General features: G+C 43.5%; 2 protein-coding genes across 2 annotated transcripts in view; one reads left to right on the top strand and one right to left on the bottom strand.

Moving 5' to 3' along the window:
- Window positions 1-19,589, bottom strand: part of tp53bp2b (tumor protein p53 binding protein, 2b) — a 52,364-nt gene that overhangs the window by 11,042 nt on the left and 21,733 nt on the right. Inside the window, exons 4-14 of the mRNA XM_080451487.1 lie at window positions 16,575-16,642; window positions 11,869-11,970; window positions 10,864-11,053; window positions 9,598-9,803; window positions 8,059-8,223; window positions 6,644-6,863; window positions 6,142-6,270; window positions 5,126-5,202; window positions 3,389-3,818; window positions 1,789-2,250; window positions 700-799 (exon numbers count right to left, since the gene is read on the bottom strand). Of these exons, the coding sequence (XP_080307613.1) occupies window positions 700-799; window positions 1,789-2,250; window positions 3,389-3,818; window positions 5,126-5,202; window positions 6,142-6,270; window positions 6,644-6,863; window positions 8,059-8,223; window positions 9,598-9,803; window positions 10,864-11,053; window positions 11,869-11,970; window positions 16,575-16,642 (2,149 nt within the window). The remainder of the gene's footprint in view (window positions 1-699; window positions 800-1,788; window positions 2,251-3,388; window positions 3,819-5,125; window positions 5,203-6,141; window positions 6,271-6,643; window positions 6,864-8,058; window positions 8,224-9,597; window positions 9,804-10,863; window positions 11,054-11,868; window positions 11,971-16,574; window positions 16,643-19,589) is intronic.
- LOC308104909 (malectin-like) lies at window positions 12,654-13,529 on the top strand (the record flags this gene model as incomplete). The annotated part of the gene is made up of 1 exon (XM_080455548.1): window positions 12,654-13,529. One exon carries the CDS (start codon window positions 12,654-12,656, stop codon window positions 13,527-13,529), a length of 876 nt encoding a protein of 291 aa, XP_080311674.1.

The raw sequence follows: 19,589 nt of genomic DNA, 5'->3' as shown, positions 1-19,589 counted from the left end.
CCGACAGAGAAGATTTACTCTGTTAGCATTTACTTCAGCTTTAAACCTTTTTTAAATGAAGTTTACTTTAAGTGTAGTTTTAATGCAACACCCTTTTCATTTAATACAAATTTGCGAAGATTTTTTTTTACTTATTTGTTTTACTTACTTACGGCTATTTACGACTAGTATTAGGCCCGTAACGATACAGTAACTGCATCGATGCATCGTTTTGAATTTTCAACGATCTACTATATCGATATGCAAACAGCTAAATATCGTATCGTTTGACTTTGAATCGTATCGAATCGTTTTGCAATGCAAATAATCGTATCGAATCGTTCTGCAATGCAAATAATCAATTATATCAATACTAAGTACTTTTAAGAAGAAGAAAAGAGAAAGAGGGGTTTATATCCAGTATCCAGGTATTTATTTTTCACACAGAATTTTTGGGTAAATAAATAGTTACTATATCGATTTTAAATCATTGAATCGAATCGTATCGTTCTAAATTAACCTGTCCTGTATCGTTCATGTATCGTATCGACTAAATCGCTGAATCGAAACGTATCGTATCGTTCTAAATTAACCTGTATCGTTCATGTATCGTATCGACAACCAAGTATCGTGATACGTATCGAATCGTTGTTAAAACGTATCGTTACACCCCTAACTAGTATAGTGCCCTGAGTACAGTTATCTGGCTACTCTACCCACCTCTGGTTGTTGTGCATGTCTGTGGGATTCAGACCGGAGCCTGGGGCTGACCTTCTGGAATGCTCTGTCACATCATCCTCTGGGGTTCCATCGTAGTACGCTGCAAGGTTATTATAGTTAACTTAAAGTAATGAATTAACCAAAACTAGAATAAAATAAATAAATACAAATAAAATAAAATTCTAAACACTACGTGAAAATGACAACTGAAACTGTATTGTGTGCTTACAAAACTAAAATCATGGAGAAAATGTCCTTAGTTAAGACTGTCAATATTTCATATGTAAGCCTAAATATATTGACATGAAATCTTATCGTTTCCAATATTTTTTGTCAGTTGTAAGCCCTGGTGTCAAAGATTATCATAATCTTTAAAAAAAATAAAAAATAGCCATAACGTGTCATGCAACGCATTGTGAGCTTGTAGATAGAATATTTTCACTATTGTTCTGAGCTTGTTGAGTCTCGCCGATGACTACCCCTAAAAACTACCACAAAAAAAAAAAAAACTAAACTAAAACTAAGTCTTTTAAAACAAATTATAATAAACTGAATCCAACTAGCAAACCCACATGTAATGTAACTTTCCTCTTCTACCCCGGATTTGAACCCGGTTTCCTGCGCAAGTGCTGCTCAGGGGAGTGCTTGCTCAGGGGATAAATTGAATATTGACCATCAGGTCAGATCTTGTGTGTCTAAGTGAGACCTTTGACACGATCTACATTTCTCAATAGAAGAGCAGGGAGACAAAATACACAACCACCCAAATGAAGTTATATTGTATTATCATACTCTATCATACAGATTGGACAAAATTACTTTTTATTCATTAAATAAAAGTTATAATGGCCTGGGCCGTAGTGTGCCGGTCCAGGCACCCTAGGCTGCAATGCCAGCCTGACAACGTGTCGCGAGTTCGACTCCCGTTCTCGACGACCGTTGCTGCGTGTCACCCTCCATCTCTCTCCCCATTTCCTGTCAGCCTACTTTCCCTATCCCTCTCTAAATAAAGGCATAAAAAGACCCCCAAAAAAAAGAAGAAACTAAACTGAAATTGAAAAGAAGGAGTCAAAACAAAACAAACGATACCATGGTATGCTGATGCTGCCGTCGTCGTCATAGCGACCACATCCGCGGGGATGGTCTCCATGGCGGCCAGGGTGGTCTTCTGGTAGAGCAGTTTCTGGATGTTGGGCCCCGAGGGGCCCTCGGGCTCCGTGATGGAGCTGCGCTTCTTCAGGGGCCGCGGGGCGTGGTGCAGCCTCCGGCGCAGGGCCTCCAGGTCAATGGGGTCCGCGGGGTTCCGGTGGGGGTTGGACACGAAGGGGAGGAGCTTGGTGGGGCTGAGGGGACGAGGGGCCGCGCGCTCCGACGTCTCGGGTCCCTGGGGGGGGGGCCCCCCCGCCCCCTCGCCGGGCCCCGGGGCCAGCAGGCAGCTCAGCTCTACCTCGCCTCCGTCGACCGCAGACGAACCCACAGAGACCCCGCTGGAGCCGTCTGAAGAGACGGCCTGCTGCCCTCCTGTGGGAGGGAGGACCGGCTTCCCGTAAACTATCATGAGAGAGGAGGAAGTAGTGTTAGTAGTACTCGTAGAACAGTAGTTCTCAAACATTGTCATGTCAAGGACCCCCAAATGAATATGAATTTGGCTACAGACCAGCGTCTGAAAATATTTTGTGCCAGGGACCCCCCCATACAAGATTATTTTGTTGGGTTTGGGTCGGGCTCAATTTGTCACATATTTGTCAGGCTCGAGTCAGGTCGCCTCAACTTTTCAGGCCCCATTAAAGCGCTAGGCTTAAAGGGGTAGTTCACCCCCAAAATAACTTCTATTCTATTGATTACTGACCATCTGGAGCCTTGAATTCATAGATATTTTTTTGTTTTTGTCACATTCCTAAGCCAATAATTTGATTATAATAAATGTGTCCCCATTGATTCCGGTAGGAGACACAAATGCATTTGTGTCTCCTACCGGAATCAATGGGGCTACATTTATTATAATCAAATAATAAAGGAAGGAATGCGACAAAAACAAATAAATATCCATGAATTCAAGGCTCCATGGGGTGAGTAATCAATAGAAAAAAAGTTATTTGGGGGGTGAACTACCCCTTTAAGGCTGCATGTCAGTGTATTCTGTCCAAGCTGTGTGTAGTAGTAGTAGTAGCTTTTTTTTACGATTTTGCAACCCCATTTTTTTCACCCAGTGCCAATTGTCTAAGTAATCCTGGGCGCTACTCTCTATCCTCTGCCAGCCTAGGGAGAGCCCAGAGCCGAGCTTATGACTCCTTCAATGCATGAGAGCTAACAAGCCTTCTTATAAGGGGGGAGTTTCCCCGGTAGGACGTAGCGCGTGGAAGGAACACGTTATTCCAACCAGTTCCTTTCCCCTCCATCAGGCGCCCCGGCTGGCCAGGGGGAGGCAGTATAGAGACCATGATTACTACTTTTTGTGAGGGTACCTACCCTAGGAGACACGGGGAGAACATGCAAACTCCACACATAAAGGCCCTTTCGCCAACCCCACCTAGGGTATGGGCACTGATGACACGGAGGAGAGAACACGCTCCCATCACCCACAGCATCCCCGGCAGGAATGGAAACCCAGGACCTTCTAGCTGTGAGGCGACAGCGCCACCGTGCCCCGTAGTAGTAGTAGTTTTAGTAGTATTATTAGTAGTATTACCTCTACCCTGGCTGCGTGTCAGAGTACTCTGTCCAGGCTGGGCGTAGATCTTTCCGGGCGTGCTCTGCTGGGTGTACATGGAGTAGATGGAGGACGCCGCCACCATCTGGGGCTTCTGGAGCACCGGAGGAGGGGGCTGCTGCTGCTGGGGGGGGGCTTCCACGGGGTCGGGGGTGAAAGGTCGCACGGTGGCCGCCGGGGGCGTGTCCTGCTTGGGGGGCAGCGGCAGCGTGTGGCTGTGGGCGGGGAGCGGCGGGGGGGCTCTCAGGTGGGGGCCCAGACCCGCCGGCTTATTGGTCTTGCCCGGGAAGGTTCCCGTGCTGTAAGGGGGTTTGCTGAAGGCCTGCTGCGAGGAGAACTGCTTGGGTTTGCTGGGGATGGGGGGAGGAACGGGTGCTTTGGATGGCTTCACCGGACCTTTACCTGACACCTGGAGGAGATGCAAGAAGACAAGACCAAGATAGTGAGGATTAACCACTATATACAGGGTTCCCGCACATTTAAAACAATGCATTTTCACCCTAACATTTCCATAACTAAGTATTTTACCCCATTTTATCATAGCAATCATATGTTGCAATAATGAGGCTCAGTGTGCTATCAATGCCCCAAGACTTGAGCGAAGGCATCGCGTGACAAAAATAACAGATCTACAAGCTAACAACGTATCAGAGTGCAACATGTTGTTAGCATGTAGATCTATTATTTTACGTGACATCCTGTATACATTAGACGGCACTTTCACGCATTGTTATGGGACATGTTTTTTTTAATGAACAAAATCAATAGCCATGTATAATTTAAATAACCAAAAACATTTGATTCATTCCAAACCTTTTCCAGGCCTGAAAACTTTTTTTAAATATGTTTTATTAACTCCAAAATATTCCCAGGAATGTCATGACCGTGGGAACCCTGCATATACATATTTTTTTTAAATTATTTTCTTTATGGGCAGGACCCCATTTTATGGGGACTATCATGGGTGACGCCACACTTGATTTATAATGTTATTTAAAAGTTGAAGTAAAGCATATTTAAAAATTAAAGCATACATTGGTAGCCTTGAAAATTAACATTTATTAGACAATACATTTGCAAAGCTGCGATTCCTGCTGATACTGTGTCTTATTAACATAGTTTAAAAGCTATGGCAAAGCTTTTCTGTACACATTCGTAAATTGTTATCATTAAAAATTAAAACATCAACAAATAAATGTATTCACAGGCTATGCTGTTCAAAAAACAAACAAAAAAGACTTAATGGGAAGGACAATTTATTTCTTTTTTCAGTTGTCAACGAGCGACACCGCCGCCACTTTCCCACGACCACACTTGGGGTTCTAACCCATAGTTTCAGAACCTCTGACTTAGGATAAGATTCATATTAATGTTATTTCAGAGGGAATTATTTTAAACGCCTAGTCATTTTTCCATTGCACTACAGTGTGTAACATTATTTGAGGAAGAAGAACTGTCGTGGAATTCTGGATCAATCAGCAATGGATAAGTCGAGACAATATTCTAGGTGGAGGTGGTTATGCTTTATGTACATGATATCATGGTACATTAACACTCATGTCAGTGGTACGGTAGTTCTGCCTGGAGCACAGGGCAGAGATCATAGTTATACTGTAGCTGCCTGAAGGACAAACTGAACCATAACAAGATAGGCTGTACCAAAACGATAGCTAACAATGATTAATGCACTTCAGTGGTGTGTTATATATACAGTACCTGGCTGTCCCTGAGGTGGTTGTCAGTGTTGTGATTGGTCCGTGCAGGAACAGGGGGCGGGGCATCTTTCTCAGCCTCTGTAACAACAAAACACGAATCAAATCTAATGCAACTCCATGTTCTCCATGCTGAGCAGACCAACCAGCAGGGGTCACTAGCACAAATAAAATCTAATGCAACTCCATGTTCTTTAGATACTATACAAATTATAAACCAACCAGCTTTTTACCCACACTACACCTATTAGTAATTATCTTAAATTTGATGGACTTGTGAAATATTATTTAACATCTTATTGATACATTTAACATAGGTGCAATATCGTTTTTTTAAAAACATTTTATAACATTTCCACTGGACCACTAGTGGTCCGTGGCATGTACCACATACCCCACATGCTTGTCCGTCACTGCTGAATACAAAGATGGATTGATTGTTTGCTTGGCTGACAGATTAACTGACTGACTGATTGTTTGGTTAATTGATTGCTGTTTGTTTGTTTGATTGCTGTTTGTTTGTTTGTTTGTTTGTTTGATTGATTGGTTAATTGATTGCTGTTTGTTTGATTGATTGGTCAATTGATTGATTAATTGATCAACTATTCGATTGATTGAATAACCACTTAAGCCCTATTTTATACTTTCACAATCTTTAAAAAAAACACAGCTGAGCCTCTAAATCAGCTATTTGTGCTATTTTTGAAAGTCTGGGAAAATGTCAGCCCGGAAAATGACATGACCAAAAGAGAGACGCCAGGTTGAAAGTGGTTGATTGATTGATTGATTGATTGATTGATTGAGTTCAACATTATTAAATCTGAACACTGGTAAATGGTGCATTTATATAGCGCCTTTATCCAAAGCGCTTAGTATTGTATTCACACACATGCAAGGAGCTGCCTCGTGGCTTACCTGACTAGTAACACATGCAAGGCCCCAGCCTGCTCATCAGGAGCAGTTATATGGGTTCAGTGCCTTGCTCAAGGACACTAACACAGGGGTCAAAGATCACCTCACCTGCGTCCTGGCAGCTGAGGCTGGTCATGCGGGGCAGAGTGGAGGCGTGGCCGTGGCCGTAACCTCCCCCGCCGGAGTCCAGCGACGAGCTGCTCCAATCAGACGGCCTGGCCTTGGATGTTTGAAACCCTGGAGAGAAGAACGGAACAAATGACGTTTCCGGGCTTGTAGATCGGCTATTTTCAAAATGTTTTCCTCTTTCTTATATTATTTGACAATTAGTTACATTTTGGACCAGTTTTTATAGTATAGTTTGTTGGTTACATTTGATGATCTTTTTTCCTTTCTTTCTTCCTTTTGTTTGGGAATTAAAAGGTCTTAAAAGTCCTTAAATTGTCGCTTCACTGTCATCTGGGGACCCCCCCCCCCCCCCAAATGATGTGGGGGTCCCCACATGATTGACCCACAGGGTTGAGAACCACCGTCCTAGCACATAGCCTGACACCCTGATGCTGCTTCAACATGGGTCATGCTCTAAGTCAGGCAGCCAGTCGTACTGTACCTGAGGCTGGTTTCAACGGTCTGGGAGGGGGCTTCATAGAGGACTCTGGCATGGGCAGCGTGGCCGTCCCGTCAGGGTAGGCGGGTTTCACCAGGACCTCGTGGCGGGCCGGGACCGGGGGTCCCTGGGGACCGTTGGAGGATGACTGGATGTAAGGCCCCACGGCTGCTACTCTGGAGGAGACACACTGCTGCTGGGGGCCCTGGCCGTCTGGGACCACCTGGAGGAAGAGAGGTCATATTTCTTTTACCAAAACACAGCTCACAATGTGGTGGTATACAACTTGTACTATTTAAAGGGGGTGTACGTGATATGTTTTTCATTAAAACAAAGTGTTAGATAGCTCTATATTCTGATAGCAGTAGTTTGCAGTAGAGTGTTTGTTCAGTAACAGGGGTCTCCCCGTCTCTACAGCTCTTTAGTACAGATTCTTCTTTTTTTTTAACAACACACTTTTATTTACAAAAACATATAAATTACAGCCCCTTTAACAAACTTCATTCAGTGGTTTCCAACTCTGCTGATACAAGTGGTCTTCTATCCTACCAGGACCTCATTTACTGCATTGCATGCAACAAAACGTAGAGACCACAGTGCACACCAACACTCCAAAATGAAGAGGCTACAAGTGCACGGTGCACGGTTAGAAAATGCTACAAAGAAAAGAGGAACAGGCACTCGGGTCCTTTCTTAATTTAGATGCCTCATTGCACAGCGACGGACGTGTTTCAGCTTAGACAGCCTTCATCAGCGCTGATGAAGGCTGTCTAAGCTGAATGAATTACGAACGTTTCAATGGACTCTTTCAAGTCCACACTGAAGAGACACTGAAGAGACACACAGGCTTTTGGCAAATAGTTTGTTTTGTTTCTTTTTGTTGATGTAAAGCATCCTTGGGTTTTTGAAAGCCGCTATATAAATTTGAGGACATTATTGAATGCTGGCCTGTTGCTGTTGTAGCTGTTGTTTCAGGTCAAAGGTACCTGATGAGACAGATGGTGAACACAATGAACAAGCTGTACCAGTTTTCCCTGAGGACCTGTAGACCAGTGTTTCCCAAACAGTGGGTCGGGAGACCAATTTTTATGGGTCACGAGTTAATGTCCCCTTTTGTTTGTTTCCTACATTTAAAAAGAATAGCATTTCAAAAGATTAAACAAAAAAAATCGATAAAAAACTATTCCAAAAACTTTCAAAAGTATAAGATTTCCATAAATAAATGTAGAATAACCCTGCTTAAGTAGTAGTGAAAATAGCAGATCTATAAGCTCACAACGCAGCACGAGCTTGTAGATCTGCTATTTTCACTAGTTTGGGTCCCGGGCAAAAACTAAATCTAATTTCTGTTTTGGGAACCACTGTACTGTAGACCACAGTAGAACCTGAAGTTGTTGTTGTCGCTGTCCTGGACTCACCGGCAGGTTCTCTTTCTGCTGCAGGGCAGCCTTCTTCTTCCAGAGCCTCTGTCTGAGCTCCGCCACCCTGCGGTCCATGGTGTCCACCTCCAGGTTGCGTTTGTTCAGCGTCTCTCTCTGCTGCTGCAGCCTGCCGCTCTGCTCCTGGTTCAGCTTGTTCCTCAGCTGTGGACAGTGGTGGAAAAAGTACTCAAATGTTTTACTTAAGTAAAAGTATCAATACTGCAATATAGAAGTCCTCTGTTACAAGTAAAAGTCCGGAATTCAAAATTTACTTGAGTAAAAGTACAGAAGTATTGGCATTAAAATGTACTTAAAGTACCAAAAGCAAAAGTACAAAAATGTTTGAAAATAGCCGATCTACAAGCTCACAAAGCGACGCGTTGTGAGCTTGTAGATCTGCTATTTTCAAATAGCCTATGTATAAAATAGGGCTAAAGTGGTTAATGTATGTTTCGTAATATCATAATTTATATCTGAAAAGTAACTAAAGTTTTCAAATAATTGTAGTGGAGTAAAAGTACAATATTTGCCTCTGAGATGTAGTGGAGTTTGATTGATTGATTGATTGATTGATTGATTGATTGATGTAGTTTATTTAGAAAGACATGAGAATAGTACATGACAGTACATAACAGTACATGGAAGTACAAATTCACAATACAAGGTCTACTAAACTGGAAACCCTCATTAAGCATAACGCTTGTTTAAGATGAGAACCCCATGCACACAAATCATGATGAAATATAAGAGACAGGCAGATATACACACTACTATACAGAATGTCATACAATCAGCTTTCAGGTTACTGGTATGACGAGAGAAAAAAATATATAAATATATACAAAAGAGGAGAAGTAAAAGTATTGGAAATTGCCTGGAAATACTCAAGTAAAGTACAAATATCTCAAAATTGTACTTAAGTACAGTACTTAAGGAAATGTACTTAGTTACTTTCCACCACTGGGAGAGAGAAGGGAGGTGGATGTGAAGTTCACTTGACTCTGTTTTTATTGTTAAATGGTAAATGGTGCATTTATATAGCGCCTTTATCCAAGGCGCTTTACAGTAATTGTGCATTACATTCACCCATTCACACACACACACACACACATCGTGGAGGAAAGCAATTAGTTGGCTCATTAGCTGGCTCATCTGGAGCAATTAGGGGTTCAGCGTCTTGCTCAAGGACACTTCGACAGCCGACATGCAACTCCGGGGGAGCCCAGGAATTTAACTGGGAACGTTCCGGTTCCCAAGCGGCCGCTCTACCTTCTGAGCCACTGCCGCCCCTGTTCACTTATTATGTTTTGTCTTCATTTTGTCGACAAAACCCTCTGATAATGACTAATGAAGTAAGTATCTCCTGTTCACCAATTTGAGTACTTTTTCCACCACTGACATGTTGGTTTGTGTATCCTGGGGACTTCATGTATTGTCTTGGTGTTGTGTTGCATTGTTGTTATATTGTTGTTATATTGTGTTTTTCTGTTGAACACACAATAATGACTGATTGTGATTATGTGTCTCAGGTCTCACCTGCAGCTCCTTGTAGAGGCGCTCCAGCTCCACAGCAGAGGAGGAGGAGGAGGAGGAGGAGGTGGTGATGTGAGGAGGAGGAGGCTCCATCCTGCTGCTCCTCAGCGACTCCAGCTGCTGGCTGAGCTCATCCACTCTGGATACAGCTACCAGGAGGTCCCTCTGCTTCTGCTGGAACAGCCCCGTGATCTGCTCTATCTCCTCCACTGCACACACACACACACACACACGCACACGCGCACACACACACACACACACACACGCGTGTCATTTCCATGTCAGCTACGTGATGCTCTTACTCTGAAAGACGAGCAGCTTAATGTAAATCAATGATTTACATTAAGCTGCTTGTCTTTCAGGGTTTCATGATTTAAAATCATGTATTATGGGAACCCTCCTTGTGTCTGGGTCACCATCTATCAGCTCATCTGTACTGTAATCTAATCTAATGCATTCTAATGGACTGAAGCCACTGCTACTTTTACTATTTTTGAATTTGAATCCTGAAAAGTAACAGTTTTGGACATGAGGTTTCCACACGACAGAGACGATAAGTACAAATACATATTATTTTACAGTCGATACCACCTTATTGCCAGTACCAAAGTTGCGGGCTCAGAGACAACTTGTCCCTACAAGTATAGGACTTTTGAACAAATATCTCAGTTCTGTGAAATAGTGATGTCTCTTCTTAACTATGACTGGTAGCCTACTTTTTTCTTCTGTGAGGGATGTCTGTCTGTCTGTCTATCTATCATTATGAGCTATTCTAATTCACAGGAATCTGACCCAGATGACATTAATGTGACTGACCTGTCCTACTCCACGCTAAGTCTTCTCACTGAGTCTTTTTTTTCACTACAGGAGAAAAACCTCAGTAAAAAAATAATTTCATCTAAAATGTGTTAAATCCACAGTAGTAATCCGGTAATACCAGGCTACATTTCCCTTAAATGAGCTTAAATCGGCATGTAAATGTGACATGAATGCATTAATGTGTAACTGACATCAAACATCTGTCCCAGTCCACTGGGAGTTAGCCAAAGGTGGCTAATACTAAGCTAATATCATTGCACTTACTATCTTTGTTTGTGTAGCTACTGTTTGATTCCCGGCTTTCATATGAAATGAAAAAACATTCAAAGTACTTCCAATGTAAAAAAAAAAGGCTATGTCCACCCCACCCCACCTTAACCAAACCTCTATACCTCCACCTCCCACCTCTATCCCCCCACCACCCCCCTCCCTTCACCCCACGGCACTCACCCAGCTTGCTGTTGGTGGCGCGTTTTTGCTCCACCTGGCCCCTGAGGGCCCGCACCCGCCTGAGCTTGGCCTCCTGGTTGTGTGCGTTCTCCCGGAGCTGATGGAGTCTCTCCTGCTCCGACGCCTGCTGCTGCTGCACCCTCTGCTCCACCCGGTGCTCCTGCTGCTTCAGGTAGCGCAGCCGCTGCTCCTGGACAAATCAACCCATCATCATCATCATCATCACCTTGATGTAAACTCAGGAGTACAGTTGAGAGGCAAAGCCTTCATGTTCAACGTAGCTGACGTTACAATAATAGACACGATCCAATGACGAGTGCTCATAGGCGGGTAGGATGAGCGAGGAGGGTCGGTCTCTGGTGGTCGTTCAGAGACAGACATAGACGTAGCGCCGTGTGTTGTGAGTTTGTAGATCAGCGGTGCGCGTCTGCGCGACACAGCGCAAAACCAAGTATAAACCCAGGAATGAGAGAATAATATAAACATGGCGATGATCACATGAAAATACATCAAATATTAACATGTCTCGAACTAAATACAAGGCACCATTTCTTAATATCGATACAATTGATTATTTACATTGCAAGCCGATTTTAGATGGATATAATGGCATTACAGGACGATTTTCTGTTTAATAAAACGATACAGTAGATCGTTTAAAAATCGGTGCAGTTACTGTATCGTTACGGGCCTAATGGCCATAGTGACTTCACCATGTGTTAATGGTGAGGACGAGGAGTTAATGATGAGTTCATGATACATTTCATGATGAATTCATGTAAGAGTTGAATTACATCATTAATTAAGCGTTAATTACGCATATGAATTTGCCCCCTCAAGTAAAGTGTTACCCAGTTATCAATATACTGTTGACTGAAAAGTTTCAGAATTCACTTTATTCACACACAAGACTATTAGGCTTTGTGAACTCCTGCCTGCAAAACACATAGATGTACAAGAACAACACCTATCATTATTGATTATTATCATTGATGAGTGTTGTACCTTGGAGGCCAGTAGCTGCTGCTGGGCGTTGATCTGTAGCTGCTGGCGAGCAGCCATGTCCTGAAGATCAGACAGAGTGACGTCCACACGAGGTCCACACACCTGGAACCAATCAATCAATCAATGTCAACCACACCTGAAACCATCAATTATCACGCCTGAAACCATCACAATGTCAATACAATGTTTTTTTTATGAATGTCACAATATGATATCACAATATTGATATGGAGGTATTTGGTAAAAAAACATATGTTGCTATATCAGTGGTGCTGGTGCTCAAACGTTTTCATGTCAAGGACCCCCAAAATGATATGCATTAGGTCGCGGACCGCCATCTGAAAATATTTTGTTCCAGGGAGCCACCAGAAGCAAAGATTTGAGTCAAAAAATGTCCCTGTCAAAATATATATATTCATAGATTTGCACACATTTTCGCACAAATAGCAGATCTACAAGCTTGTATATCAGCTATTTTTGAATAGCCAAAGACATCTAATGCGTTCCCGGATTGAATGGGTTAATCTTATAATGGAAGTCAATAGGGCTCTGATCCGGCTGAACCCTTGCCCAAATTTGAAGTCATACGTCATGGATACATCATAGACGACTGACGTCACAGATGACTAATGTCACAGGTTGGTCACATGAAGTCCCAGGTCCACCATGCTCGTCATTAAATGTTAGCCTTAGATTGCGGAGTGTTATCAGTCAGACTACAATAAGGACAAAGCAAAGACGGGTTGAAGCTTAAACTGAAACATCGCACTAAAGGCTGTGTGTGGATGGCAGTGCAGCGGGTAACGGGTGCACGGCTGGTGGGCTGGCTGGTCACTGCGGCGCTGGTATCACTGCTGCTGCTGGTGGGACGGTGTCGGGGAGCCGGCGACTACGTCCCCGCGCTGGCGGGCTCCTCGGGTCTCGCGCAACGAGTCATCTGGGCCGTGAACGCCGGAGGGGACGCTCACACGGACACGCACGGCATCCATTACCGAAAAGACCCGCTGGAAGGAAGGATAGGCGTGGCGTCCGATTACGGGGCGTACCTGCAAATAATGCGCTCCGCCCCACAGGACCAGGTTCTCTACCAGACCGAGCGCTACAGCGAGCACACCTTCGGGTACGAGGTGCCCGTCCGCGACGACGGGGCGTACGTGCTGGTCATGAAGTTCGCCGAGGTCTACTTCGGTCAGCCGCGGCAGAAGGTGTTCGACGTGCGTCTCAACGGCCACGTGGTGGTCAAGGACCTGGACATCTTTGAGCGCGCGGGTCACAGCGCCGCCCACGACGAGGTCGTGCCCTTCTCCGTCCTGCGCGGCAAGCTGCGCGTGCAGGGAGAGGCGTCCGCCTTCGGCGGCAAGCTCACCGTGGAGTTTGTCAAGGGCTACTACGACAACCCCAAGGTCTGCGCCCTCTACGTGATGAAGGGGACTTCGGAGGAGGTGCCAAAACTCCCGCCTCAAATGAAGGAGGAGGAGGAGGAGGAGGAGGAGTGGGATAGGGAGCACAGTGACGGAGAGAAGAAGTACAGTGCCGGCAAGCGGTCGGGGCACCGAACACCGAACCCATACGACGACGATGACAACAGCAGCCTCCTGCTCCCCATCCTGGTGGCATTGGGGATGTTCATCGCCTCGGTCTTCTGCCTTTGGTGGCTGTGAGGACCCCATACCTGTCCAACTACTTCTCCACAGTGAGTGACGGCCACGGCCACACCACTAGAGGGAGCGACCATGATCTGGTACCACCCAAATATATAGAACAAACAAAGGGAAAGTTCTCATTCTACTATTCTGCCACCGACATGTGGAATGCCCCGACACCATCCATTAAAGGATGTGTATCACTGGTTTCTGGCAAAAAAGAGACATCTATCAGGAGACCACAAGGGGAGGTAAATGTAAATTCCCATCGAAAGGAGGTGTCATTCATTGCCGCCGTTTTCCCCTTTTCTCCTTTGTACGGAGTGTTTTAAATTTGTATTATTGTGTACATTTTGTAGGCTATGTTGATGAATTGAATACATAGGACCACAGTGGAAACAAGTCCCATGACATTGTGTGTGTTATTTTAGCCTTAATATCTGACGGTACCACGTGCTGTTTACATTTCCGACTAATAAAGTATTCAATCAATCAATCAATCAATACAATTTAGGGAGGAGATAACCAGGGTGGACAAGAGCCTGTGACGACAGATCAAGCTTAAGGGGCCAATCATCACACCCCACACCGTTTGTAGAGCAGCTTGCAACGGCCTTTTGTCTCGATGTTACCATGGGCAACCAGATACTCACCTGTCACTCACTTCCAGGCCCTGCCCCCGAACACACAGATGTTGTCTCTATAGACAGTGGTCCGGTGACCCCGAGTGGTCCTTGAGGGGGTTCCAGGGGGTCCCCAGCTAAATTATTGACAGTTACGAACCAAATGCACCCTTACCAGTCTAACTGAAAACCAAATGTGGTTCAATTTGCACACTATCATAGTTAAAATAATAATAAGGATTATACTGAGTAGATTGGGGTCCCAGATATATAAATGCTATCAATGCCTATAAAACTGGGGGTCCTTGAAATTTAAAAAGTTTGAGAACCACTGCTCTAGAGCAGTGGTTCTCAAACTATGGGTCGCAACCCAAAGTGGGGTCGCGGGAAGGTGCCGTTGGGGTTGGCACATTGGCGACCATTTTCTTATTTTTTTACATAAAGAAATGACCAATGCAAAGACATCGAAGACGGCCACTTGACTCATCCAACTCTAACCCACACAGGGAAACAGCAACCTGACACAAGCCCTTGAACTGATTTGACTGCTGATGAATGATATTTAGCAGTAATTATGTTCGGGTGGCTATTAAAAGAGCTGTTTTGGGTGTTTTGTTTTTGCTACTCCTAGTGGGTAAAATGCATGGAACCAAATGGACTCGGGCACAGGGGTCCATTTGTACCCTCTCTGAGTTAAATTAACACCGGCAAATTGACGCTGGAGGGGTCCTGTGTACAGTTTATATGTTGTATGTGCAAGCCAATCAGCATTTTAGACAACAAACTGCGTTACAATTACGGGTCGCGACGTGACATTGTGTGCTGCTGTATTAACACATTTAGCTGGGATCCCCTGGAACCTCCTATGAGAACCACTGCTGTAACACATACTGTACAGTAGGTCCAGAATGCCAGGCATTTTCTCTGTCTTTCTCCTGCGCTCTCTCCGCATTTCCTGTCTCTCTGTGACTATACGAATGAGAATACCAAAATAAAATAATAAATCTTATAAATAAATAATAATTGAAAAAAGCCTACGTATTCTGTTTTTTAACACCTGCGATCTTGTGTGTTCATAAATTAGCTTGAAATTAGACGCATTTTCATGGAAATTAGCTGTTTTTTTTGGAGATAGACTTACTTGAACTCGAGTTGAATGAGATGAATAGAAGGCATGAAACAAAGTGGGTGATGGAAATACTCGGTGTCATTTGATAGGTTTGCATTTTTTCTTTAACCCATTAAGACCGGGACCGAGTGCCGTGCTATGAGCTTGTAGATCTGCTATTTTTGAAAAATCGTGAACATTTGTGCAAATCTTTGAATATATATTTTAAAGCGAAAATTTTTACTCCAATCTTTGCTTCTGGGGGGTCCGTGGCCAAATATATAATCATTTTGAAAAAAATGAATGTACATTTGTAGAATCCCCAGGAGCAAAGATTTGAGTTTGAAATGTTCTCTTTAAAAAATTAGCAGATCTACAAGCTCATAGCATGGCACTCGGTGCCGCGCTATGAGCTTGTAGATCTGCTATTTTTGGATAGCCAAAGTATAAGATAATGGTTAGAGAGGTTTTAATGGGTTAACTCTCATCCTCTTATGTATTTCAGTCATAAATGAAGGACTTGATGTTATTTGTTGCTTGATGCATTTTGTTGTGTTCATGGGGCCACGACGTTCCCATGTGGATCTAAAGATTCACATGATTTGATTTGAGTTATTATTATTTCTTGTCTTAGGGGAGGTCATTACCCAGGAAGCCCAGGAAGAAGAAAGTGTAGTTATTAATGACCCAGCAGATGTTTCTATTTCCCATCCTGCTGACTCACTATAACACTCCATTCAAGTGAATGAGGTTTTATTACCATAGGGAAAGATTTTCATAAATACTTTATGTTTTCAATCGCTAGTTTAAAGTCTTTTTTTTTCAATTATGATATGCGTTTAACGCATTAAGGCCTGAGGCTCCCATTCTACAAAATGTCTCCTAAATCCTAACAGTTTTCTGAAAAATTTATGTTTCTACATCAGTGGTGCTCAAACTTTTTCATGTCAAGGACCCCCAACATTATATGTATTTGGCCGCCGAAAATATTTTGTTCCAGGGACCCCCTACTGAAAATATTTTGTTCCAGGGACCCCCTACTGAAAATATTTTGTTCCAGGGACCCCCTACTGAAAATATTTTGTTCCAGGGGGGACCCCCTACTGAAAACATTTTGTTCCAGGGACCCCCTATTGAAAATATCATTGGGACCATCCCCCAGAAGCTAAGAGTTAAAATGTTTGCTTTAAGAATAATGTATATTCAAAGAAGCTATGAGCTTGTAGATCTGCTATTTTTGAAGGGACGAAGTATAAAATGTGAGTGCTTTCCCCCCCACTGCACGGTGCTCAACACTACAAGTACAACGAAGTGATTGTTCTTCACACTCACTCCGTTCTCCAGGGCTCTCTCCACCGAGGCCTTCAGCAGGTTCCTCTTGGCCTGGTCTCTGCATCCACCTGCAGTGAGGAGATCACATGGTCATCAGACAGACAGGCAGACAGGCAGACAGGCAGGCAGACACATCTATTAGACCCTCCAGAAAAACGCGGGCAAAAATCCTTGATTATGTGGGCTAAAACTCTTGATTATGCGACAAAATATGCGGGTGTTTTTGCAATTTTATGCGGTGAAATTGCGGGAAGTTGCGAAATATGCGGAAAGTTGTGAAATATGCGAAATATGTGAAAAGTTGTGAAATATGCATAAATATGCGATGTGATGCCCATATTATGCGATATAATTCACATGTTATGTGATGCAATGCGGCCTTTTTGAAAAAACGTTATCCCTGCATTATTATGCGCCATTTTGCTGATTATGCGGTAAATTATATGATCGCATACTCGCATTTTTCTGGAGGTCTAATCTATACAGGAACATCTTTCTTCACATTACTGTATACCGTTTCTGTCGGGCAGAAACCTCTCATTTCCATATTCTAACCTTTTGTGTTTTCTCGTAAGTTAAAGGGATAGTTCACCCCCAAAAATACTTTTTTTCCTATCGATTAGTCACCCCATGGAGACTTGAATTGACTCTGCATCCACCTGCAGTGATGAGATCACACGCTCATCAGACAGACAGACAGACAGACAGACAGACAGACAGACAGACAGACAGACAGACAGGCAGGCAGACAGACAGGCAGGCAGACAGACACATCTATACAGGAACATCTTTCTTCACGTTACTGTATATATCGTTGCTGTCGGGCAGAAACCTCTTATCTCCATAATCTAACTTTTTGTGTTTTCTCGCAAATGAACGCCCTATTTGATCACACTACAGCGTCACACAAAAGCATCAAAAGCAGCAGATCTACAAGCTGGAAACGCGGCGCGAAGCGACGCACTTTGAGCTTGTCGATCCCATAGGTTCTCAAAGTGGGGTCCGGGGACCCCCAGGGGTCCTTGAGGTGGTTCCAGGGGTTCCCCAGCTAAAGTAGTTGACATAGCATTACAATCATCTTAACCACTTTATCCATTTATACGTTGTGGCTATTCAAAAATAGCAGATCTACAAGCTCACAGAGGGTCACTTCGTGCCGTGCTGCGAGCTTGTAGATCTGCTATTTTTTTTAATTCTTGAACATTTTGAATAATTTAGAATTTTCAACCCCAAATCTTCTCTTCTGGGGGTCCCTGGCACAAAATATTTTCGGACGGGGGTCCGCGGCCAAATACATATCGTCACCTTGCTAAACTAATGGCCTGTCATTTTGTAAAGTTTTTCAGGAAAAATAAAAAACTGATCCAAAGCTAAACTATATGATATTTCTTAATCATTTCACCCAAAATGTTTATAACAAATTATGACTATTTAAATAGAAATAACAATGTCTCTCAGTTATGTAACATAAGAGATTTAAATAGGTTTAAATAGGATTCAATCTGACTTAGGCCAAAGTATTTACTGATTTAGGCCATTCTTTGGTGTGTTTTTTTTTTGGCCTAAGTAACAAAACCATGTGACTTAGGCCCAAAAAATTGCCTATTAAGGCTTAAGTCACACTAGGGAGTTAGGCCATTATACTAAAATGGGAGGGAACAGCATGATCCTTTTCAATTAGGAGATTTTACCAGAGGTGGCCAGTGTCATGAGGAGCTGACTTAAAAAATATAATTTTCCACAAATAATTACTTAGGCCATTAGTTTAGCAAGGTGACGATATCAGTTTTGGAGTCCGTGGCACGAAAAAGTTTGAGAACCACTGGATTAGCCTACATACTGTAAATAATCCCTGTGCATTTTTTCTAGGTCTGCTGGCGCTATGCTCAGGGGTTTCAGTGAACTCTCTGCACCCGTCCACACAGCTGTGTCTACAGCATGCTTACTGGAGACCAGTGGAGCCAGTCAGAGATGGAACACAGTAGTACCAATCCCAGTAAATATGAGAAATCTGATTATTGCCTGGAGACTGAGGCTTAACAACTTCTTACACAAGCCAAACACTGTGAAGCCTCTGAATGATGTAAGACAGTCCGGTCAAATTTGTTGTCTGGAACTTGTAGATCTGCTATTTCTTCAACCAAGCCCGATGCTGCGTTCACACTAGGGCATGGGTCTTTCAACAGGGGGTCCTCAGAGTTACAACAATGGGGGCCATCAAATCTTTGTGTGATTGGAACTTTGTTTTGACATTAACCACTTGAACCCTAGAATCCCTATTCTGAGGGGAACGTTAGCCGGAAATAGCAGATCTACAAGCTCACAACACCTCGCAGCACGATCTGCTATTTTTGGCGAAAAGGTTTGGTGTAGAGGGGAACAAGAGCAAGTACAGAGCCAGAGGTCAAGTTTACTAAGTATTGAGGGTTTAAGTGGTAAAAGGTCTGAAAATACACATTAACATGAATCCAACATAATGATAGAAAAGATAAGGCAACTAACAATAAAACATGACTTTACACATTAACACTGATGATAGTGCTGTCAAACGCGTCTATGAAGCTATCTATGAAAACGTTTAAAGGGATAGTTCACCCCAAAAAACTACTTTTTGATGACCAGCAGACCGGTAGGCAGCGGTTCCGGTAGGAGACACAAAGGAGACTCTTTGTGTCTCCTACCGGGACCGCTGCCGGTCATCAAATTAGTGGCTTAGGAATGACACAAAAACAAACAAATATACATGAAGTCTCCATGGGATGACTAATCGATAGAAAAAAAGTTATTTTGGGGATGAACTATGTCTTTAATCTGCAACATAATTGTTTACAGTATGTTCTGGGGGGTCCCTGCTTCATCCGTCTGTCAGCTAAGGGGTCGCTGGCCTGAAAAAAAGCTACAAAACGGACCAAAGTGTTGCCAGCTGTTATTGCTGCAGAGTCACTGTTGAAGTGTTGTGCAACCAGATCTTTGTGTGATATGGATTTTGCTTCATCCCTCTGTCAGCTAAGGGGG

This window comes from Gymnoscopelus braueri (assembly GCF_963280865.1).
Source record: "Gymnoscopelus braueri genome assembly, chromosome: 2".
Classification (NCBI taxonomy): Eukaryota; Metazoa; Chordata; class Actinopteri; order Myctophiformes; family Myctophidae; genus Gymnoscopelus; species Gymnoscopelus braueri.
The sequence above is the reverse complement of the archived record's forward strand: the minus strand, read 5'-3'. Positions and strand labels throughout refer to the sequence as shown.